Below are 23853 nucleotides of genomic sequence, written 5' to 3'. Positions count from 1 at the left end.
ATATGATTTTTTTTTTTTTTTTTTTTTTTGGTAAATTGTAAGATTTTGACCAGAAAGTTATTATTTTTATTTCAGAGTTTCATTATACAGTGAAACCTCCGAATAGCGGACAGTCAAGGGACTAGAAGTTTTGTCCGTTATTGGGAGGTGTCCGCTATTAGGAGGAATTACTTAATTTACCTTTTTCAAAATGGGCTGTTGTTTCCTTTGTAGAACACAATCGAAACAATTGCGAAAGGTTTACTACATTTTACGTCAAATGTAATTAATCTGTTTTTTCTTAATAAAGGTATACTGACAGCACACACTTGTCTTAAAAAGCATTTAATCAATTAAAAGTAATCAGTTAAAACAGTTTGACATCTCTTTTTTGCATTACCAACGGCGGCGATTCGGCCGAGCAACCCCCCTCCCCCCCCCCCCACACATTTTTTTATGGTTAATTTATTGATTTTATCTCGAGTATCACTATTGCATGATTGACAGTTGGCAATATGACCTTGAATATGGGCAAATCTTTTTCATGTCTAAAAATTAAACAACCCAACGAAACCACGGCGCCATAAAGCCGACCACTACCGGCGCCGCACAGTGGGGCAAGTGTACGGAGAGCTTGGACATTTCAGTAAAACCAATTTCTACTTAAAAATGTGATAATATTTTGTTATTTAAAATGTAAAGATAATCAAATACTAAGTCATTAGTTCAAAATAAAATATTTAATTAACATTTAAAAACAATTTTTAAAGAAATATATAACAGTATTTTAGCCAATTTCCATTCCATCATCTTCAAGCAAATTCTTCACTTGTTGTGACATTTCGTGGTGCAAACTGCAAATCTTTGGACGCAAATTTGAGATAAGAGAATCAGAATTGATTAATAAATTATTAAAAACGTCTCTATTGTTATCTATTCTGAACGTTTTCCTTGAATGCAATTCCCTATACGATCGAAAATACTTATGGTTTGTCTCTTGAGCGTCTTCGGAGAGTTGACCGATTGGTACTATAGCATACTTAGCTATTTCGGGTCCATGTATAAGTAATTTATGAACTGTAACGGGCATAAAATACCAACCATATAAATTCACATACATCTGAGCTGTCTCTTTCATATATATTTCAAATTTTTTAAATTTAATCGTGAATCCAGATGAAATAACTTGCAAAATCGTTGAAAATCGTTTTATCATGTCTAGATTTATTCCGGTTATGGAAGCTGATAATTCTGCATTCGCAAAGAACTTTCGTGACGTATTTCCGTCGTTGGATGTTCCATGGCTTTGTTTTACATAATCTACCATCAACCCCAGCTTAGATTTAAAGTCGTTTTGTATTCTTGCCTTTCTTTGTTGTAACAATTCTTTGTGGACAGGTGACTTCGCACTCCACTCCTTGAAGTGAAGCCTATAAGCAATGTGTATGAGGCATTCAAAACAACGTATCCAACAATGCAGAGGTGATAAACCAAAACGAAAATGGTCTTCTTTAATTTCTTTTTTGTTCACCACACTTAAATTATTCATTTCTTTAGGTAACGCGTCGCAAATATAACAACGCATCGAGGAAGTAGTTTCCGTTAAGTAGTTGCAAATTTTGCCATCCACCATAGTTAAATGCAAGTCATCCGAAGCGTCACTGATTACTTTCGGATATTGGATAGCTGAACTTGGGGATTCTGACGATGATACTTCAGAATAAAAGATGAAATTTTTTAATTTCATCTATTATTCTTGATAATTCCTTCAGAATTTATTTTGGATAAATCTGGTGAAGTATTAAATGGATATTTAAATTGAAAAGTGTTTACTTTTGTTTTTTAGACAACTTGCTGGACTAAAATCAAAAGTAAATAGCTTTTAATGCTCTAAAAAGTAAATAGCTTGCTGTAAGTTCTCCTAATATAGAATGTAATAAAAGAAATTAGATGTTTATTAAGGACAAATGTTTGCTTTTTGAAGAAAAACACTTTTCTTGATGTACATGTATAATATTTTGATCTTTTCAAAATATGCCTGCTCCTTGTTTTCATTTTTTCTCATTTTTTGATGGGTTTGTTATTGTGTACATACAATTTATGAGAAGTATTTTTGGGAGATTATTGTGTCTTTTTCGTCTGCTGTCACTTATAACTCAAAATAGTACCAATTTTTGTAGTCCCCGAAATAAGCAAACGAAACCATGCTTCCAAGCATCTCATATGATTTTGTCCCACAGTCGACAAATGACACAATGAAACTGATTCCTCGAAGTACTTAATTGAAATAATTTGCAATAAAAGGTAAACAAACTGAAAACTGTAAACATGTTTACTTGATTGAAGTGAAAAAAACCAACGTAAATAATACGTTTCGTGCAACCTTCATTTCGTATTCGTTTCGTCGTCCTCGTAGTAAAATATTTACTTATCTTTAATTTTCAATATCTTTTGAATAGGCAGGTTTAGGCAAAAACTGAAACCGGATTATGAAAGCTGAAACTCTCTACAATGCTTGGGATATAATAGTTTTTTTAGCGTTTGCTAGCGATTTTCGTAATTCAAAAATACATTCAAAATACTTTGAAAATTATCTCCAAAACTTTCGTATTTTCTAAGAAATGTTTTTGGGTGTTTTTCTTATTTATTAGGAGTGCATAAAGCACAGCACATCACACTATTAAATTTGAACAGTTCTTAAACAATTTATCTATTGTTTACTAAATTGTCTTCTAACGAAGTAGCTAGTTAATTCTTCGAATTCAAGGTATTATCTTCGGGTAATAATGTTAAAAACTAGTAAGATTAGTGGGAATATGTTCTTAGTTTATCAATACAACAGTAAAAATTCAAAACTAAATGGTTTAATTTTCTGCCCAATGTCCAAAATTAACATTAGGCTGCCCCACTGTGCGCCGGTCTGCTCAATTGCATCTCCCAGGAGCATAAGTTAGAAAAAGCGCCCAGTTTCCTCTTTTTTATCTTTACTTTTGAATAGTTATTGTTTACAAAATTCATTAAAATCTTAAGAAAAACGTTCGTTAATTGTTAGACCTGACATCAGTTTTCACTTATCTGCTTCAATACTCTCAAAACTAGCCGTTACAAAATTATGACTTTTTTTTCTTTTTCATTTTTTGCTGCCCGCAAAAAGTACCATGCCTTTTAGTTCTTTTTTTTTTTTGCCCTCAACTTTTAAGCCCCAAACGCTGCATCTGCCCATTACCACCCTTTTAATTCCAAGAAACAGTGATAAGGAAACCACGAGGGGGGATATCAGTTGTGGAGGATGAAAAGCTTTGTAAGGCAAGCAAGTTACTAAGATATTCTGTGAAAAGAAAAAAAAAACGGAAGTGCTACGATCGCAAGGAAAATTTTTTGTGAAATAACTGTCCGTTATTCGGAGTGTCCGTTATTCAGAGTGAATTACATGGAATGGCCTATATTGAGGGACTGGGACTTGCAAAAATGTCCGTTAATTAGAGGTGTCCGTTATTCGGGAGTGTCCGTTAAGGGAGGTTTCACTGTATATGTGTATGTCTCCACATTTGACATTTGATTCTCTCAAATTTATATCTGTATCACAACCATTAAATGCAAGCCCCAGTTTTGCTAAAAAAGCAGCAATCAATACTTTGATGAAATTAAATTGTTTAACAGATTGCATTATCAAAATTAGTGTTTTCATGTGGGATACTGAGCATAAAAACTTAAATTTTGAATACATTATTTTGTGGCTAAAATATTAAAACTTCAATTTTTGCATGAGTAGAAATAAAACCCTTCAGGAAAAAATGTTTTCCCAAAATGTTGTTTTTTTTTTCCGACCATTCCCATCTCTAAGTGTAAGTTTTTATTTGATCACTATTCTTCTTTACTAATAATAAAGCTAAAATTCTCTCTGTCCGGAGGATGTCTGGATGTCTGTAGGATATCTGTAGGATGTCTGTGACGCGCATAGCGCCTAGACCGTTCGGTCGGTTTTCATGAAATTTGGCACAAAGTTAGTTTGTAGCATGGAAGTGTGTACCTCGAAGCGATTTTTCGAAAATTCGTTGTGGTTCTTTTTCTATTTCAATTTTAAGAACAAAAATATAAGATGGGCGAGTAAATTGCGAAATTATCATAACCTGGAATCGTAACATGGGCAAAAGCCAATTGGCAAGATACGAAATTTTCATAACGTGGAACCGTAACATGGGTACAAGCCAAGTGGCGAGAAGATTCACCATACATTATTTGTAAATATACAGGCGAACCAAAAGACCTCTTAATTTTTCTATTACGGGCAAAGCCGTGCGGGTACCACTAGTTACTAATAATAAAGCTGAAAGTCTCTCTGTCCGGATCTCTGTGACGCGCATAGCGCCTAGACCGTTCGGCCGATTTTCATGAAATTTGGCACAAAGTTAGTTTGTAGCATGGGGGTGTGCATCTCAAAGCGATTTTCTGAAAATTCGATGTGGTTCTTTTTCTATTCCAGTTTTAAGAACAAAATTATCATAAGATGGACAAGTAAATTACAAAATTATCATAACGTGGAACCGTAACATGGGTTTGGCCAATTGGCGAGAAAATTCACCATCCATTATTTGTAAGTATACAGGCGAACTAAAAGACCTTTTAATTTTTCTGTTACAGGCAAAGCTGTGCATTATATTCATAAATGCATATATATACCTATAACCTATATAACCTACCTATACCCTATACGGTTATATTCATAACTATACCACTAGTTATGAATATAACAGAAAGAAAAAGTTTTTAAAAAATTAAACTAATGTGTTTTGTAAAATTCTGGTTCCTCCTTTCAAGGTATACTTCTGCAGCTCAAGATCTTGTAATGCATTCAAGAGGCAAGTTAAGGGAGAGGAATTGGCGAACTGCAGACAATAAATTAGCTACCATAGATGACATAAGCGTCTTTGTCATACCTTTACGTCCATACAAAGAGGAGTACTTACAGTGGGAAAAAAGCAGAGATGAACTTGCAACCTATATGCAGTCACAGTCGCAACTCAGGGTGTTGTGAAGTTTAGCCTGCCGTGATTTTATATTTAAGTAATGAGAAGTTTACGGTATTCGACTCTCATATTGAGTTTTGTTGTTAAAGAAGTTGTCTCCAGCACAGGGTATCCATGTGCAGATTTATACACAGTGACTTCAGAAGAATAACCCAATTTCTTAATATTTTATAAATAAACTATGGAAAAGAAGAGATATGAGTTTTTCAAAACAATCCTATGTTTTAAGAAAGTTTATAAAGAGTTACATGGGATATTAAAAAAAAATTGTGCTGTCTGACTTGCGCTGTTATGCATTTAAGAATGAATTTTAAAGTAGAATGAATGATTGGTTCTGTGCATTAGTGAACCATTTTTTTTTCCTTTTTTTTTTTTTTTTGCTCTAGATGAGGCTAAAAGTAATGTCAATGTGACAGTAAACCAAGTCTTTAATTCATTCTAATGTCAAAGGATGTCAGCAAGTAATAAGTTTATAAACACTTTTTTAATGTTTTTTTTTTTTTTTTTTTTTGGACATGGAACTATTTTGTAAAAATCAGATGTCATTGATATGGTTCACTTGAGTTCTGGACCCTTCATATGTGTTAAAAGATATTTGCTTAGACTTAGAGTTATGGAGAGTGTGAAAGTAAATAAACCAATAAGCAGCACCACTGATCTTACAACATAATTACCCATTTAAGAAATTATATAGGATCGATAATTCTTCTTGTCTTAAATTGTAATAATAAGTACCTCCGAAATATTGCAAGTCTCCCCCCCCCCCCTCTAGAGCTTTATAGAACAAAAAGTATAGATTTTTGTAGCTTTTTATTTCGACATGCATAAACTTATTTTCATTATCCAAGTGCGGCAAATGATTCACTTCCAGCCATTAAAGATACATATTTTAAAATCATGACATTACCTTCTCATTAGAATATTGAATGTTAGTTTACCTTGCATGCATAAACTCATTCTTTGTGTCCTTTGTCTTAACTTGAAAAAACAATTTAAGACTCCCAAGATGAACCTCATCAGACCACCAAGCAAAGTGATTTGCATGTTCCACTTACTTAATGCAAAAATAGCTCTACAAATTGTATTTAAATACCATCTGTAATTTGTTATCTCCTTGTGATAGTGAAAAAGGAGTTGGCAATCAATGTCTGATCAGAGCCCTTAGTTTTAACATATATTGCCGATCCTAATTTAACGCTCAAGTTTATACATTCAAACCTGTTTTTGTGCTGTTTTTACTTTTGTGCAATTTAGCGGTAATTTCTTTTGCAAAACTTTTCACAGCTACCCGTGAAGTTTTCAACATTTTTTACGGTCCTTATCCACCTCACAAAAACATGTTTGAGTGTATACATATAAGGAATGTTAAGAACCTCCTCCCCGGAAAGTTAATTCTGGATGCGCTAGTGCATTATCTGAAACTTACTACTGGATTAGAAAAGAGTTAATATTTTGAAATTGGATTATTCATTTCTGAATGAGTTGATCCTTTTGTGTTATGTACAGGGTTCGTACGGGTCATGGAAATCCTGGAAAGTCATGGAAAAAAATAACAGAATTTCAGACCTGGAAAAGTCATGGAAAATTGAAATTTTCATTGAAAGTCATGGAAATTTATTTCAAGTCATGGAAAAATGTCTTGGACAAAGAGAAAGGAACAGTAGCTAAAAGAGCATTAGAAATCTTGAGTGATTTAACAGTATAGTACATAAAAATTATTGAAAGTGGAAAATTGAACGTTCCAAAAATCAAATCTGAATTTTGAAATCTCATTGCATCCACTTCTGTCGCAGCCGCTTGCCATTTTTTGCGATGTGATTTTATTGCCTGGACATTACTTATTTTGAATTTTCTGTTATTTTCAGCACTTCTTATGTTTCATATTCTGTAGTAGAAAAATTTCACGTTCTTAGTTTTGCCATGCCCACTCAAAAAAAAAAAAAAAGCAAGTCAATTGCATGCAAGTTCGCTTCCTTCACTCGTAAGGACTTTATTATTAAATTTATCGGAGTTTATCTTAATTTGTTGAATGTTTTAGAAAATAAAGATCTTAAGTCAGGCGATAGAATACAGAAATAGAGGAATTCTAATGCTCTAAAATAGTAGTTCCCAATCCCAACATACGGCACGCAAAACTAATCCTTGCGACCCACTACTACGTTCAATGTCAATTAAACATGTTCTGGAATTTCTGAACCTATTAATTTATATGCATTTGAAAATGTGCAAATTTGTAAACAAAACAAATATACTTTTGAATCAGAAGATTGATTCATTACTGAATGTTTTTTTCAAAAAAGATCTGGTTTAAAAACATAAAAAGAACTAAACTATGTGGCTTTACTTTAAAGAACCAAAATACTGTCAAGTTACGTGGATGATTAAAGACACTGTTGACACTAAAAGGTAACTTTTGAAGCAAATTTATTGAAACTTAGTGATGACCTTTGTCCCATTCAATATCATTCTGCCTGTTTTAAAAAAAAAAGTATCAGACATTTAAGCATCATCATATTTGTTTCACTGCATTTTTACTTTACGAAAATTTATATGATGAAGACAAATAAGAATAGTTTAGTTTTTTAAGTGTGCACTTCTATTTTTTCCATTACGAGTAAGTGCTTCAATGAGGCTGTGGCATTCATATACTAGACGTTTTGCTAATGCTCATTTCAAAATATTACCAAGTTTGAGATTAAATAGTGCTATTCTCTTCATGTAACGAGGTCATGAAAATTTTCATTGAAGTCATGAAAAAGTCTTGGAAAAGTCATGGAATTTTTTCATCCAAATAGAGTATGAACCCTGTATGTAGTAAATATATTTATTTTTCTCCTTAAAAATGCTTTTAATGGATTTAGCTAATACTGTGATCTCTGATTCATTTAAATCATTTAAACTGTAAATATAGACTTTTTAATACCAAATTCTAAAAATCAGTAAAATCATCCCAACTTTTAAAGAAAATAAAATATATAACTTTAATAACAGTTATCTAAGAAATTTAAATGCCAAATTTATTGATAGTGAATGCAAAAAAAAATCATAAAATAATACAATTACCAGCAGAATGTGGACAAAACTAATCAAATGATGAACTTCTTGCAAATTTTTAAACAATATCGAATTATTAGGATCTTAAGAAAACTGAAATAACACTCCTTAAGTAAACATAGTTCAGCAATTATCAACATTCTGAAACTACAGTGTAATCCTGTTACAAGGAACTCCAAAGATCCAATAAAAATTTTTGTTGTAAGGGAATTATTTAAAAACCCTTCTGTATTTTTATAAAAGTGTTAATTTTGCAAATCCACGCTCTCTTTCTCTCTAATATAATTAAACATGCAACATTTACCATTACTAACAGTCTAAAATATAATTAAACTCTCTATTCTGTAAAAATAAAGAGAAAAATATTGAACACTGCCTTTTCATTCATCAGTTGTCCTCACAATAATTATTATTTTCTGTTTTACGAGAGACTTAGTCCCAAAGGACATTATAAAAGATTCTAATTTATAAATGCAACTTATACTGACCACAAAAAAAGTTGAAATCTTATTGATCCCCATGCGAATTCGCACGGTGCCTCAGATTTGGTGCGCAGAAACCGATTATGCATGGCTAGGCAGTGGTTTTTGTTGTCACACATCAGCTTACATTTCAGCATGAGCAGATTTCCACCTTGAATGGCTCTGTTTTGGAAATACAAATGGAGTTTTCACTTTAGGACTTGTGAAAGTCTTTTTTTAATTTCGAAAAACAGCATTAAGTAAAAAAGATTCAAACTGATGTTGAGAAAAACTTTTCGTTGTAACGAATTTTTAAAGAAATTTGTTTTGTTAAAATGATATTTTTATACATTAACTTAATGGTTTTTAAAACGAGGACAAACGTTTTATTCGTTGTGACGGATATTTTGTTACATCAGTATTCAATGTAACAGGATTTCACTGTATCTGAAGAGTACTGTCAAGACAACAGAGATGCATTGTCATGAATAAATTTGTAATTTACATTGTGGCAATACAGAAATCTCTTCAGCTTCCTCCATGGCATCCTTACAAATTGCTATGGCCAGTAGAAGCATAGCGAATGTAGGGAGGCTGTATGTCAGAACAATAATATGATGTCTGAATTTCTGCAAGAAGTTTTCTTAACAATAAATAAATAAAATAAACTGGTGATATTTAAAAATATACAGCATCCAAAAACATTCAAGAAAGTGAGACTATTTATTGTGGATGTACAAATTATGGATTAAAAAAAATATTATGTATAAATATTGGATTCAACTGCTTTAACCAATTATGTTCCTTTCAGTATTGTGGGAAGAAAGAATGTTGAATTTCATAATCAAACTATTTGACTTAGATTGTAAATTATTGTAATATACGAACAAAACTCGATCCTTTAGTTAGAAAAAGGATTTGAATATTGTCAAAGTTGTGTATAGCCAAGTTTCTTTAACTGGTTATTTCCCCATGTTTATATTGTATTATATTTAAAGTTTTATTTTGAACACATGTTACACTTTTTCTTAGTTTCCAAAAAATAGCTATCAAACATGAATTTATTATTTTTTACTTTCAAAGCTAATCTTTGAGTTTAAACATCTTAGTAATTTTTTCAAATTGCGTATGAAACCTGAAAAACCTTTAATTTCAAAAAAAAAAAAAAAAAATCTCAAGTCCTAGAAAATTAGGGTTTTTCTTCATTATCTTATCTCTAGGAGTCAAGTACTCATTTGTTGTAAAACGTGTGACGTTGGAAACTCCACCTGCAAAAAGGTTTTTTTTTTTCTTGCAAAAGGTAGGGAAAAGTTTGTAGTGATGTAACTAGTAAATTAAATATATTTTTTTAACTAATTATGCATATTTTAAAGTATTAAATTTTATTTATGTATCTTTAAAATTGTTCACTGAGGCTAAATCAAGAATGTTGTTCTGCAAATAGAGAGAGGAGCATATTTTTTTTATTTTGTCTTAGCATATGAGGTAACAGACAAGGGTCTAGTAACAGACGTAAGTTTGGATTTTATTAAGAATTTTAGGCGGGTAAAACTGATGTTGCTGTAGCCCATGAATACGGTGCAACCATCTAGAGTTATCAGAGTGAATTTTATGAGCCAGTTGGTGTTAACAAGGCAGTGGTGGAAGGATCTGAACGACCACCATGTGGTCAGCTGGTGTTTCATATTCATTTAATTCAATAAAGATTTAATTCTAAAAATAAAGAACTTTTGCACATTTTGAAGAGAAAAAAGGGAATTTTGTTCATTCATTCTGAACTCAGCCTATCTGTTACTGGATACCATCAGAGTTTTCGGTGTCTGTTACTGGGGGACGGACCTTTTTCCGAAATTGAGCAAATAAAAATAGAACTAACTAATTCCGAGTATCCAGAAGCAGCCAAACGTTAGATGAGCTTTAGTTGCATGAAAGAAAAATAGTTTTAAAATCCTAAATATATCAAAAGGCTCAGAAAATAAAGGTAACCTGAGCACTAGGGTGTCCCAAAAAAATGAAAGTCGTTTTTTTTAAACGCATACCCTCTTATTTTTTTCCTTTTATATCAAAACTGTTGTAAAAAAAATTTCATGCAATTTGAAGCAGGGTAACCCGTGCCGACTTGCGCCTAAAGGCCTAAACGTGTAAATAGCACGTGTTTTTCATAAGCAAGCGAACGCTGGAGACGCGATACTTTGCGAAGCTCAAAACAACTGTAAATAGCGCACAGAAAACAAATGAAAACAGAAAAACATATGGTGGGGAGGGGGGGGGGGGGGACTTATCCGTAGCAATTTGCAAACTGTCAAACATGTCAGTACGAATACATTCCGGTCAGCGAGCGCAGTATAATCCTTCCATAGGCAGTGGAATTGCAAAGTTTGAAAAAAGAGAAATTTTTAATAGGAGTCGTAAAACACCAAACTACGGGCTTGCAAACTTCTCTCTAACGGACATGCACTGTCTGTTTTGTTTTATAACATTCGAGAAGTAAAATTTAACCATCAGTGAAAGTGCAAATCTCGCTATTCGGGAATGCATCATCCTTTGGGAAAAGGCACGCATTCCCACCAAATCGTTGCCAAATTGTGTGAATAAACTAAAAAACCTAAATCAAATTTGGGGAGACTTAAAAAAAATGCAAAGAAACTGCAAGTAGTATTCAGGCAGCGTCAACAAGAATTTTAGAGTAATTTAAACAATTTATTCAATATTACACATGCTGATGCACTTCAGTTAATCAAAATAGAGGAAGATGGGATTTTCTTGCAAGTCCAAAAGAGAGCCCAGCCGACGTGGTCACTTTAGGTGGAGTGGATAAAAAAACTTGCCTACTACAGGCGCATTAAATACGATTCCACTTCAACATCCTCGGAATTGTATGAGCATGTACAAGAAGATTCCTCTTCAAGTTCTAGTGAAAATATTAATTCAGAAAATTTTCCTGAAACATATAAATCAGTACCTGGAACAAGTTTATCAGAACCTGGAACAAATATATCTGAACCTGGAACAAGTATTCCAGATCCTGGAACAAGTATTATCAGAACCTGGAACAAGTAAATATGTAATGAGGAGCGATTTTATTACTCCAAAGTCAGTTGTTGCATTGGACAGGTGTCCAAGTATGCGAGATTATGTGTTTATTCTTGAAGCTACTATTGACGAACTTTGGTGTAACATTGATGAATGTCCCATGGGTAAATCTTCAATTCAAAGAATTCGAACCGAAAAGCGGAAGGAGCACGAGGAAAGAAGAAAAATTTGTTTTCAGTACGAGGTACCATATGTTGCGAATTCACCTTGGGATATGAAACTGTTGCCTGCTTTGAGTGCTCAAAAATCAAAAGATGGCTTATCTATAGTTATTTTATATGGATGTGACGGAACAACTCATTGCTGAGTCTAAACTGGATAATTCCACAGGAAAAGAACAAACAAAGGCTGTTTGAAAGGTAGTTTTGGATTGGAAACTCTCAACAAAGTTAAGCTGTTGTGATACTACAGCTTCCAGAACAGGTCCTTTAAGTGGTTCTTGCGCTATTCTTGAGCAAAAATTTGATAGAGAAATGCTTTCCTTTGCTTGCCGCCGTCATATATATATGAACTCGTTTATCCCACTAAAATACAGTGCTATGGAGGAGCTGCTCTGAACTATACCCTAACTTGGATAATTTACTTGACTTTTACCGTGCTAAACTTAGTAATATGACTGTCAAGAGTTGATAAAATTGCCTATCATATTTTTAGGTGGAGATACAGAAAATGAATTTAAAATAAGATCACCGGGAGCCATGCACAAAGCTCGATGGATGGCTCGAGCGATTTACTCCCTAAAACTATTACTATTTTATTTAGTTCACAACTAAAATTAGATACGAAGGAAAATGAAGCATTGTTTGATCTCTGCTTGTTTGTAGTGACAATATACGTCAAACCATGGCTTCAATGCATTTTGGCAGTCCAAGCACCCAACAAAGGTTTGTGCTTTTTGATAAAAGTGTACGAAAATGTGGACCCAATTATCTCAAAAGCTACTCTACAAAAATTCATCCAGCTTTTATGGTATGGTCAATAATATTTCATTCCTTGATGTGAAAAAGACTGTCTCAATGCTTAGAGCAGTAAACGATGCAGCTGAAAGAGCTGTAAAAATGATGCAGGACTTTCATGGTTTGCTAACAGCTGATGAGGAACAAAAATAATCTGTGTTACATTGCGTTCAAGAACAGCGGAAGCTCTATCCTGACTGCAAAAATCAAACATTGAATTAAAAATATGTACAGCAATGTTTCTTTTAGTTCAATATTGTTGTAAATATCTGCTTTAAATTAATTGATGTCGCGTGTAGTAAGGAATTATGCAATTAGCATTCTTTCACTGTAGTCGCCGTACAGGATTTCAGGTCCAACTTTGACCTCAAGTCGGCACGGGTTCCCGTTATTTTATTGCAATGAAACTTTTTTCTCATGTTTCTGAGGTGAAATGGAAAAAATTTGGAGGGTATGCGTAGTCGATTTCACAAATTTTTTTTTCGCCATTATATCTTGGGACACCCTACTGAGCACGTCTTAAGCATGTCTTACTGGTGCCGTTACCCTATTACATATTCAATCTATTATTTTTTTAGTGTCTAATGTGCAGTTAATTCATTACAGTAAGAATACTTCAAATTTAATAGTTTTAAATGCATGTTTCCAACTTGTTATGTAACTTATGTTTTTTTTTTTTTTTTCATTACTTCCTTGTATTTTGCTATGAAAAAATCCTAGAATGTCCTTTATTTCCACCCTGCAAATAATATATGCAGTGTTTTTAACTCGTTATAATAGCAAAATTTTAATAATGTTTTGTATGCAATTTACAGCGTAAGAATTCAACTTATTTGGAAAAGATGGGAATTTTTTTTTATTGTTGATTGGGTCTTCTCGCCTTAATTTAACTTTAATTTTCTAATCTATTGAAATGTTTAAGAAAACGATGAACCCATTATATTTGTAATGTTTAATTTTACAATTAGATTCAACTGCCTTTTTATAACTTTTCTATAAATGTAAAAAAATCATAGTTTTGTACTTTGTTTAGAATGAATTCTTCACATTGCATGAAAATCAAAATATTGAACATTTAGAGATTTACAAAAGCATGTTTTATTTTTGTTTGAAATTCCACCTGCATGAGGAGAAAGTATCTTTTACTTAGCTGACAAAATAATGATTTTGTGTAATGAATTATTTATAAAAAATATTATAGAATATCTGTAAGCAAAATCTTGTAAAAATTTTTGTTTTCTAGATCATTAATTGCTAGTATCCAGGTTTTCCAAAGTATGTCCCGGTGAGGGGTATCGCAAAGTGCCCCATATGTATCATGTAATAAAGCCTGAATTTTATCACAGCACCCTAGTCTAATCCTTCAAGGGATACCACTAATCAGAAAGGTTCAGGAACCCCCGTTATATATGCACCCCCCCCCCAACTATAAATCTTAACAATATCATGATTTAAGAATTTGATTTCTAAATGCAAAATTTCAATAAAAATGAATTTTATTTTTCAACATTCAAAGCTAAAAAAATCAGGATGTTTATTTTGTGTAGAAACTATTAATTTTCATCAATATAAATATTTGAACTCATTTCATATAGTCCAACCAACAATGAAATGGAAAGGCAAACATCTAGTTTTTAGGCGGAAATGGATGCATCTATTAGTTTACAGGAGTGGTAGTTTGTTCATTACACATGTGCACTCGCCTCTTAATTACTTGGACACAGTTTTGTAAAAATGACAATTTGTTCGTAGCTGTAATTTTTTTAATCTAAACAATTTTTGATCTATATATTTACTACAGAAATTTATTTTTTGCAACATAATTTTGAGCTTACTATTTTGTTTTTACACTTCCAGACAAAATAAAGACACTTTATTTTTGTTGTTCCCGATTTTCAACTAAGAGAACGCAATAAATTAATAAGGCCCTAGTAACATAAAACACGTGCATCAAAATCTCATCACTATTTTACCTTCTCCCTGTTAGATTCCTTCCGATGGAATTGTCCTAACCTGCCGCTTGCCAGATTCTACCCCTTCTGTGGGCAGACTATAAACTTACAGGTTTGTGCAAAAGTATAATTTTCTTACAATATTAAAACATTAAAATTCACAGCGATACTTTTATGCATATTCTGTGGTTTTGTATATTGAAAATTTTGTATTAGAGTTTTCCTTTACTTTATATATATGAAACTAAACCAGCAAAGGCTTGTGTTCAGTGTTCACTTTAGTTCCAGTATTAAGTCATTTTTATAAATAAATTTTTGTGAAAATAAAAATATGATTTTTAAAAGTGCTTTTGTATATTTTTCTCTTACAAAGAATTGTGGTATGATTTCAGTGTCAATGAAAAAAGTTTGAGAATATCAACAGTAAAGTAAAGTAAAATTACATTATTTAAATCAATTTTTATTATAAATATTCTAATAAAATTTTGCACTTTATTATCACAAAAGTACAATCTGTATAAACATTAAACTTATTTGTATGTACATATGTTACACATTAAAACGACAAACAAAATAAATTACAATGAACAAATAAAATTAACAAGTATTGGAATAAAAAATGCATGTTTCAAATGCAGAAGTTTAATCAAAATATACAACACTTGAAGCTCAATTTTCACCTGATTCTAAATTTGAAAAAAAAATTTCATGTTAAAGGCTGTAAAGTATGAAACGGGCACACTTAAAGAAAAATTAACTAAAAATAGGACAAAAACTCTTACTGAACACAGACTCCTGTTGTGTAAGAGTTATTCCACATCTATATGAACACATGATATATAACAAATAAATACCTTTGTGCTGAAAATTGAAATAATCTATTAACCATGCTTCAAAACGTTGGTTAATCGATTATTTTAACATATATAAATCTAAACCAGCGGTGCCCAACCTTTTTCTACCTGATAGCAGATCCTCATATTAATATTCTCGCTCTTGTCAGAATACATATAAAATTTCAAAATACAGTCGAACTCTCTTATAACGAGTGCAAAGGGACCGCAATATTTGCTCCTTATAACTGAGTGCTCATAAAAAGATAGTCCATGAAAAAATCATAATTCATCATAGTTGCTTTTTTTCTTTTTAATCACTGTACAGTACCAAATGAGTTGGTTACTTTGAACTGTTTGAATGTCTCTTATGTCTTTGTTTTTGAGGAATACACATATGCACGCATATATACTTTTTAAATTGTTCTTTACTCCACAAATTAAACAAAGTGCTATCATCGCTTGTTTGAAGGATTTATGATTTATCACTAACTTTGGTTGACTTTGGAATGCTAAAGGATCTTTTCCAAAAAAAGGATAAGCTGAACTGGAAGTCAATAGAAATTTTATGAATCACAAAAATATTACTCACTTTAAGCAGGGTTTGGTCGTTAAAAGAGAGTTATGCTCCCATAGACTTAACATTGTACCAACCAAGTATTTCTAATTTCTTTGCTAAATCCAGGTTCTCGTTAAATCAGAGCTTGTTATAAGAGAGTTTGACTGTATTTCACTATTTTTTAAGTAACATGAGAAACTAAACAGAAAAGGTGAATTACAAACCAATAATTTGTTTGAAATTACTTGATACTTTTTTTTTTATCAAACTCATGTTTTCAGACAAATTTTTGAATATTCGACTCCAAATCTGACATTTGTGCTTTTCGATTTGTAACATTTAACAAAACGGGCCATACAAACCGTAGGTTGGGTAACACTAATCTAAACAATAATGTATTGAACTCACATTAAATATCTATTATAAATTATTAAATGTAATACTATTTATAATGAGAAGTCTAAAAATTATTCTCTTGTGCTAAAACTTCAGATCTGGAATGGTGGTTTTGACAGTGGTAGTTTTATGGCTCTTGTAATTAATTGCTCTAATACAAGGCGTATTTAGTAAAACTGAAAGGCTTAGCTTTCTTTGAATGCCTTTAAATCTATACATAAGCTCATATCTTTATGCATTGATAAAGGAAGTTTTTAATAACCCTGAAATACATGTCGGCATTTTTGTTTTCATATTTTGTGCTTTTAACATTGATTTCAAATTTTCAAAATAAATGTTTTCTTCAACTTTTAAGACATACTTCAGGGTGGCGACAGGAACAGCGGAAAAAAGTTCCCTGACTTTTCCCTGATTTCCCTGATTAAGTTCACTGAATTTCCCTGATTTACGTTACCATGGATAATGGTTTTCTTCCTTTACCATACCTGAAAACAATTGCATATTAAATAAAATGCAGTGTTTAAAACATTATAAACTGTTAATTTAAAAAATATATTTTGAAAATAAGCTTCTTTTTCTTAGTAAAAATAGTATATTAAATTATCTACCAAGAAATATTATAGGAAATCTAAAACAATGCTTTACTTCCAGTATCCTGTTAACATAGGAATTCTAAGAAATTATTAAAACCACTCGTAAAGAAATATCTAATCATCATAAAACTAAAAATGTTTATTTGGAACTAATTTTGAACTGAATTTTCAAGCAGCATAATTGTTGCTGCGAGAATAACAAGTAATTGTGAAAGTATAGAAGTAATGTAGTTTTACTTACATAAATAATGGACATACTTATGTAAAACAAATTGGAACCTTTAAACAACCAGTCATATTGAGCTATTCTCTAAACAAGAACTTAGGTTTTAACGAAGGAATACAGAATTTTAACTATTAAGAAATAGTAAAAATATTTACTTATGTACACAACTCAATTTCAAATGATTTCATTATTAGTCGAAAAAAATATCTTTTTTAACAAACATTGAAATGTAAAAAAAAACAATAATTAATTTCAAAATTTATAGTATATAACTTGGTTTTAAAATAAAAGGATTTTAAAGTCTAAAAAAAAATTATATAAAAAATTTAAACCCTTCGTATAATCTAAAGCGACAGCGAATAATAAGATGGCAAAAACAAAGTTGATTTTCATTTAACATTCAATTTTAGCAATTAAATCGAAAACGCCAAGTAAAATATCTTTTAAGCTCTTAACAGTATCAATTACAAAAAAAAAAAAATCTTGAAATCGTGATTACAGTACGCTAGCTACTTCAAGACAATGAGTAAAGGCAATGGAGCAAAGTCTTTAATGGCAACTTCCTCTTTGCCTGCGGAAAATGAATAGGAAAAAAGGGTGTTTAATTTTGCAAAGCAAAAAAAAAAAATTCTTCATTTCATCAATTTTCCCTGAATTTTTATTATTTTTTCAAAATTCCCTGATATTTCCCTGATTTTTCCCTGATCAATAAAGTTCCCTGACTTTTCCCTGATCTCCCTAATCTGTCGCCACCCTGTACTTCACAATACAAAGATCTGGTCATTAGTAGCAGAAACTTTTCTTATGTTCTATGAATATACATATCAAGATAGCTAGAAATGTCTTTTATTCCCAATCTTACTATGTAAATAATTTATTAAATATACAAATTATTTAGAAATATTTTAAATTTGCTTTTTATTAAGTAGTAAATTGTTCAGACCAGAGAGATTTTTGCTATGATTATTAAATTTGTAGAAACATAACCAAGGCATAAAAATTTTGAAGTCAAAGCATACAACTAAAAACCTGAACAGTTTCTCATTCAAAGATAAATTCACAAAACATTACAAAATTAATGTATCTTTTATAAACCACTCAACTTGAAATTTTATTTTGAAATAAATTCAAACTGACTAAAAAATTTATAACGAAAAACAAAAGAAAATGCACTCATTGAGTACTTGTAACTTGATCAGTAAAAAAGAATAATTCTTCACAAAATGGCATTTTACGGAAAAGAAAAAAAAATAAATAATATCATCAAGTCTCTGATAACTTTCTATGATCAAGTTGCAAAATACAAAGGCAGGACATTGAAATATTAACTCCATTGATTAGCTTTGAATGTATAAAATGCTTTCAGCATAGGAGGATAACTCCATTTGGCACACAGCTATATTTATTGGGTTGTTCGGAAAGTAATTTCGTTTTTTCCCGTCAGAGGACTTAATTACGTTTTTTCGAAACCAACTTAACACTTAAGCCGCATAACCATTATATGTCTTGAGAGCTGATATGGCAAAGCTTGTGTGTGAAAAAGTTCTATTAATTCTACGCAGTAGTTTTTGTTTGGTGCCCTTTTAAATATGGAGAGCAATAAGCAGCATTTTCGTCATATTTTACTTTTTTACTTCAGAAAAGGTAAAAATGCTGTCCAAGCGAGAAAAAAATTGACGGATGTGTATGGAGAAGGCGTGTTAACAGTACGCCAGTGCTAGAACTGGTTTGCAAAATTTCGATCCGGCAATTTTGATGTCGAAGATGCACCACGGTCTGGAAGGCCGGTCGAAGCTGACAAAGATGCGATAAAGGCATTAGTTGATGCAAATCGGCGAATAACCACACGAGAGATCGGTGAGAGATTAAATTTGTCGAATTCGACTGTTTATGGCCATTTGAAAGGCATGGGCTTAACCTCGAAGCTCGATGTGTGGGTGCCCCATGTCCTTACGGAGCGAAATTTGTGTCGTCGCGTTGACGCGTGTTATTCGCTCCTCAAACGTCAAGAAAATGATCCATTTTTGAAGCGGATTATTACTGGGGACGAAAAATGGGTTGTATACAACAATGTTAAACGCAAGAGGTCATGGAGCAGAAAAGATGAACCGGCTCAAAGCGTGTCAAAAGCCAACATTCACCAGAAAAAGGTGATGCTCTCCGTTTGGTGGGATGTCAAAGGAATCGTTTTTTTTTTGAGCTTTTGCCGGACAATACAACGATTAATTCAGAAGTCTATTGTTATCAGCTGGACAAATTGAATGATTCACTTAAAGAGAAGAGGCCCGAATTAATCAACAGGAAGGGTGTAGTGTTCCACCAGGATAATGCGAGACCTCACACAAGTTTGGTCACTCGCCAAAAACTTTTACAGCTTGAATGGGACGTACTGCAACATCCACCATATTCTCCAGATCTGGCTCCTTCCGACTACTATTTGTTCCGGTCCCTGCAAAATTTTTTGGATGGCAAAACCTTTACCTCAAATGAAGATGTCAAAAACCACCTAAACCAGTTTTTTGCCAGCAAGGACCAAAACTTTTATGAGAGGGGAATTATGTTACTGCCAGAAAGATGGCAAAAGGTGTTGGACCAGAATGGCCAATATATAATTTAATAAAATATTTATTCATTATACGAAAACTGTCTTTCATGTTCCCCAAAAAAAACGAAATGACTTTCCGAACAACCCAATAAATTATTGATATCACCATCGAGAAAGGATAAAATGGTGGGAGGGAAGACTTTCGTTTAAAGAAAAAACACCAAGGCACATGATAGATTTTAAAGCAAAGCATAGGAAGAAAACTGGTTTATTTGGGTAGTTTCATGCAAAATGTGTGAACCATTCGTTGTTAAGTCATGTGACTAGAGCTCTTTGCCTAAGCTTTTGCTAGGCCAATGATTGGACTAGCTCCCTCTATTTACTAATTCCTGATCTAAGGATATCACTTCTAAAAAAAGTACATTCGAAACTAATTATGCTTAAACTGATTGAAAGCATTGTAGTCTTGAGAACAATAGTTCACTTACAATTTGTTTGAATAAATTAGATTGATACTTACGTTTTGAAATGCTCTTCCTAAACATTTTGAAAATTGGCAACGTCAAGTTTGGCGATTTTATTTAGGCATTTTATGTAATTTTAATCTACTAAATCATTTTTGTTCCTAATAAAAAAAAACATTAGTGAATAATCTGAAGGTATAATTTTTAAAATGTTTATTCTTAAAACTGTGTATGACATAGCAAACAACTCTCCCGATTCATTTCGGAGATTCCCTGAATTTATCATAAGTTAAAATTTCCTAAAAAAGGAATTTTTCAATAATCAAAATTTTAGCAAAAACACTCAAGATAGCAAAAACGAAACCTCTTAATAAACAAGTATGAAAAGATCATTTTTGATACATGTTAATTTAAAAAAAATAATAATAAATAAATAAGTTTATGTCTAAAAAACTGAGGCAAAACATTTCTGATTCTTCTCGGAATTTCCTAAATCTGTACCTGCACCAAGGAATGTGTATCATCACTTAAGAGAAAATTAACGTATGCCTCTTAAAAAATTTTATAACCCATAATTTTTTTTTTAACTTCAAAAAAGTGATAATCTCAATTTCCAAATTTTAGATCCTGACAGATTTCTGGTCCTATATTCATATTTATTATCTAAAAATTTTTTACACAAATTTTTCCACATTAAATTTACTGATTTTAAAATCTCCTTTGTTTTTATACAGAAGTCTTCTAATTTTCAGCTTTTAATGTTGGCAATTATGTTATGAAACTCTAGCATTTGAAAAAACAGCAAAACTTACAAGCCTCAAAACCACCACAGTCTCAACCTTTTAAAACATTTAAAAATGGTTTCAATTTTCATGTATACTCTTAAAAAAAAAACAAGTATATCCTTATGAGCAAGGTTTTAAAGAATCTAAATATTTTCTTATATTGCTCACTACTCAAACAAAATTACAACATTAAAAAGAAACTCACAAGGGAATGTTACGATTTTAAGAGGCAGAATGATAATAAAATCAGATCTTTTGTCAAAAGTTTACCATAGCTTAGCTAAATGTCTGGCACTTTTTATGTACTCTAGTTTCTTTCTGTAAAATATCCAAAACCAAAGTTAGAAGTACAGTTATCACTTAGCTCTTCATAAAATTGAAGCAGCTTGACAGTGTTGATCTTGGTTTTCTGTTTTCAAAACCTCTTCCAAATACATTAATCAGCTGGCAATGCACTCTGCAATCAAATCTTATTTCAATTTTTAAATAGACAAACATAGAATAAATGTTTTGAATTAACTCACAGATTTAAAATACATTAGAAAACCCTTTACACAGATTTTATGGGAATATGAGTAGTCCAGATAAAAAGAAGTTAAGAACAATGAAATAATAATGAAAAATCTTAAAAAGAATTTTTTTTTTTTAATATTACTTGCATTATGTGAAAATCAGGAAAAAAAAGTATAATATAGGAAGTAAAAATGAAAACTTTCAGTTTTAAGTAATGAAAAAAGTGCTTACAAAAACAACAAAATTTTGTGAAGTGAACAAGAACACTATACAATAGTAACAGAAAAAGCACTATGCTTGAAAATATTAACTTTGAATAACATTAATTCTCAAAATTAATGTTATTCAAAGCTTTAAGTAAATACGTTTTGTATAGCCCAATAAGTACCTCAAATACAATATGCTGGTACTCTACCCAAAATATTCTGAACAACTATTTTTGTGAAGAATACCACAAGATCCTATTCAGTGGTGGATTTACCATTTTGTAATTGGGAAGGGCCTCAAAATGGATTATAAGACCTGTTTCCCAAACTTTTATTTCAAAAGTGATGAACTATGAGGCCCTCAAAGAAACAACCTTTAAATCCACCATTGATCCTATTATTTATTATCTGTGAAAAAAATAGAAAGTGTTTCGGACCCATGACAAGTTGCATCACATTATGCAACAATAATCATGAGATGCAACTTGTTCCAGAATCGTTAATTTCTGTTACAGTCTTATTCTCTGGCTAAGTATATGCTGCTAATTACAAAACAATTTTTAAATTCATATTTCTGAGTACAAATATAAATTACTGATCGAACAAATCAAATATAAAATATAGCACAAAACTAATTACTAGTAACCAAGGGCGCCCATATAGGAGGGCAAGGGGAGGCTCAAGACCCCCCCCCCCCCCCCGCCTTTGAGATGAGAACTTTTCTTTTAGTGCTTTTTTTTCTTTGCAAACATTTAAAAAAATTCTTTCCATCAATGAATAAGCTATTAAAAATGTCAAGTTTTGATATCTCTAATCTGTACTGAAATCAGTTTCCATGAGGAAAATGTCCCGTTAAACCATTGGGAAAATTTGAGCCCCCCCCCCCCCCCTGGAATTTTGCATATGAGTGCCCATGCTAGTAACCTACAAATCATACATGGCAGATTATTTGGTCTTATTTTAGTTGCCCCCCAACAAAACAAATTCAAAAATAATCACCTTGATGTTAGAGCTGGTTCTGCAACGACTTCTCCATCACAGTTCCAAACACTAGTATTCATCTCTTGCCAGTTGTCTTGCAATCCGGCACAGCCAGTAGCTGGGGTCTTATCATCAGTCACAAACGGATTGAATCTGAATTCTCTGACACGATATACTTGAACAAAATTCAAGTCAAACTGTGCAAAAATATAAAAAACGCATACAAATAAATTAGAACCTGACATTTAATACATTTTTTTCAGTTTTAGATTGTGCAATATTGAAACATTCATTTTAAGTTCAGCTCATGACTGAGCTGGCAGTGTATTTCATGTATTTCTGCTTTAGCCCTGGCTAATAGGCGGTAATTTACTGAATATACCATGCCTTGCCTTCAATCTTCGAGTTGAACCGAACCATTGCTTCGGTCTCTCGTCTGGTCTGCTAATTCTATATTAGCTACCAGTTTGTTTGGCACTCTTGGCTTCCTTAAGAGATTTTCCATCTCCAGCTCGGTCACTTTCCTATGCCGTGCTGATGAGTGATAATAAGCACAAAACTGCAGTCCTCGGCTGGAAATGACTGAGCTGGCGGTGTATTTCATGTATTTCTGCTTTAGCCCTGGCTAATGGGCGGTAACTTACTGAATATACCTGCCTTGCCTTCAATCTTCGAGTTGAACCGAACCATTGCTTCGGTCTCTCATCTGGTCTGCTAATTCTGTATTAGCTACCAGTTTGTTTGGCACTCTTGGCTTCCTTAAGAGATTTTCCATCTCCAGCTCGGTCACTTTCCTATGCCGTGCTGATGAGTGATAATAAGCACGAAACTGCAGTCCTCGGCTGGAAATGACTGAGCTAGTGGTGTATTTCATGAACAAATCTTATGTTTACATATTGTATCTTTCCATCAAAACATAAAAATTATGCTTTTTTTTTTTTTTAAATATCCATTTTTGCTGGTTTTCTATTTTTCAGAAGCTTGTTTAAACTTTTCTCGTAATCAATGTTTTTTTAAGTCATCAGAGCAGTGCTGTGTTCCCCACTTCAATTCCTTCATCATTTAGCATTTTTAAGGATTTGGCCTGATAACAAGGTCTTCATCTGACTGCAGTTCCATCTTCTATTTGTTTTCCTATTACATTATGGAAATCTATCCGATTATTTTAATGTAGAAACTAGAGATGCTTTGATCCATTTGTGATTTGAACCTTTAAAATATTACATCAGA

General features: G+C 32.1%; 2 protein-coding genes across 2 annotated transcripts in view; one reads left to right on the top strand and one right to left on the bottom strand.

Annotated features, from left to right (window-relative positions):
• LOC129219647 (protein phosphatase 1J-like) overlaps positions 1 to 7212 on the top strand; it is a 37408-nt gene extending 30196 nt beyond the window's left edge. Inside the window, exon 11 of the mRNA XM_054853917.1 lies at positions 4798 to 7212. Coding sequence (XP_054709892.1) covers positions 4798 to 5014 — 217 coding nt within the window. The 3' untranslated portion in view covers positions 5015 to 7212. The remainder of the gene's footprint in view (positions 1 to 4797) is intronic.
• Positions 7213 to 19328: 12116 nt separating this feature from the next.
• Positions 19329 to 23853, bottom strand: part of LOC129219646 (ceramide kinase-like) — a 38517-nt gene continuing 33992 nt past the window's right edge. The window contains exons 10-11 of the mRNA XM_054853916.1: positions 22642 to 22820; positions 19329 to 21380 (exon numbers count right to left, since the gene is read on the bottom strand). Of these exons, the coding sequence (XP_054709891.1) occupies positions 21284 to 21380; positions 22642 to 22820 (276 nt within the window). The 3' untranslated portion in view covers positions 19329 to 21283. The remainder of the gene's footprint in view (positions 21381 to 22641; positions 22821 to 23853) is intronic.

Source organism: Uloborus diversus, chromosome 4, assembly GCF_026930045.1.
Source record: "Uloborus diversus isolate 005 chromosome 4, Udiv.v.3.1, whole genome shotgun sequence".
Classification (NCBI taxonomy): Eukaryota; Metazoa; Arthropoda; class Arachnida; order Araneae; family Uloboridae; genus Uloborus; species Uloborus diversus.
The sequence above is the reverse complement of the archived record's forward strand: the minus strand, read 5'-3'. Positions and strand labels throughout refer to the sequence as shown.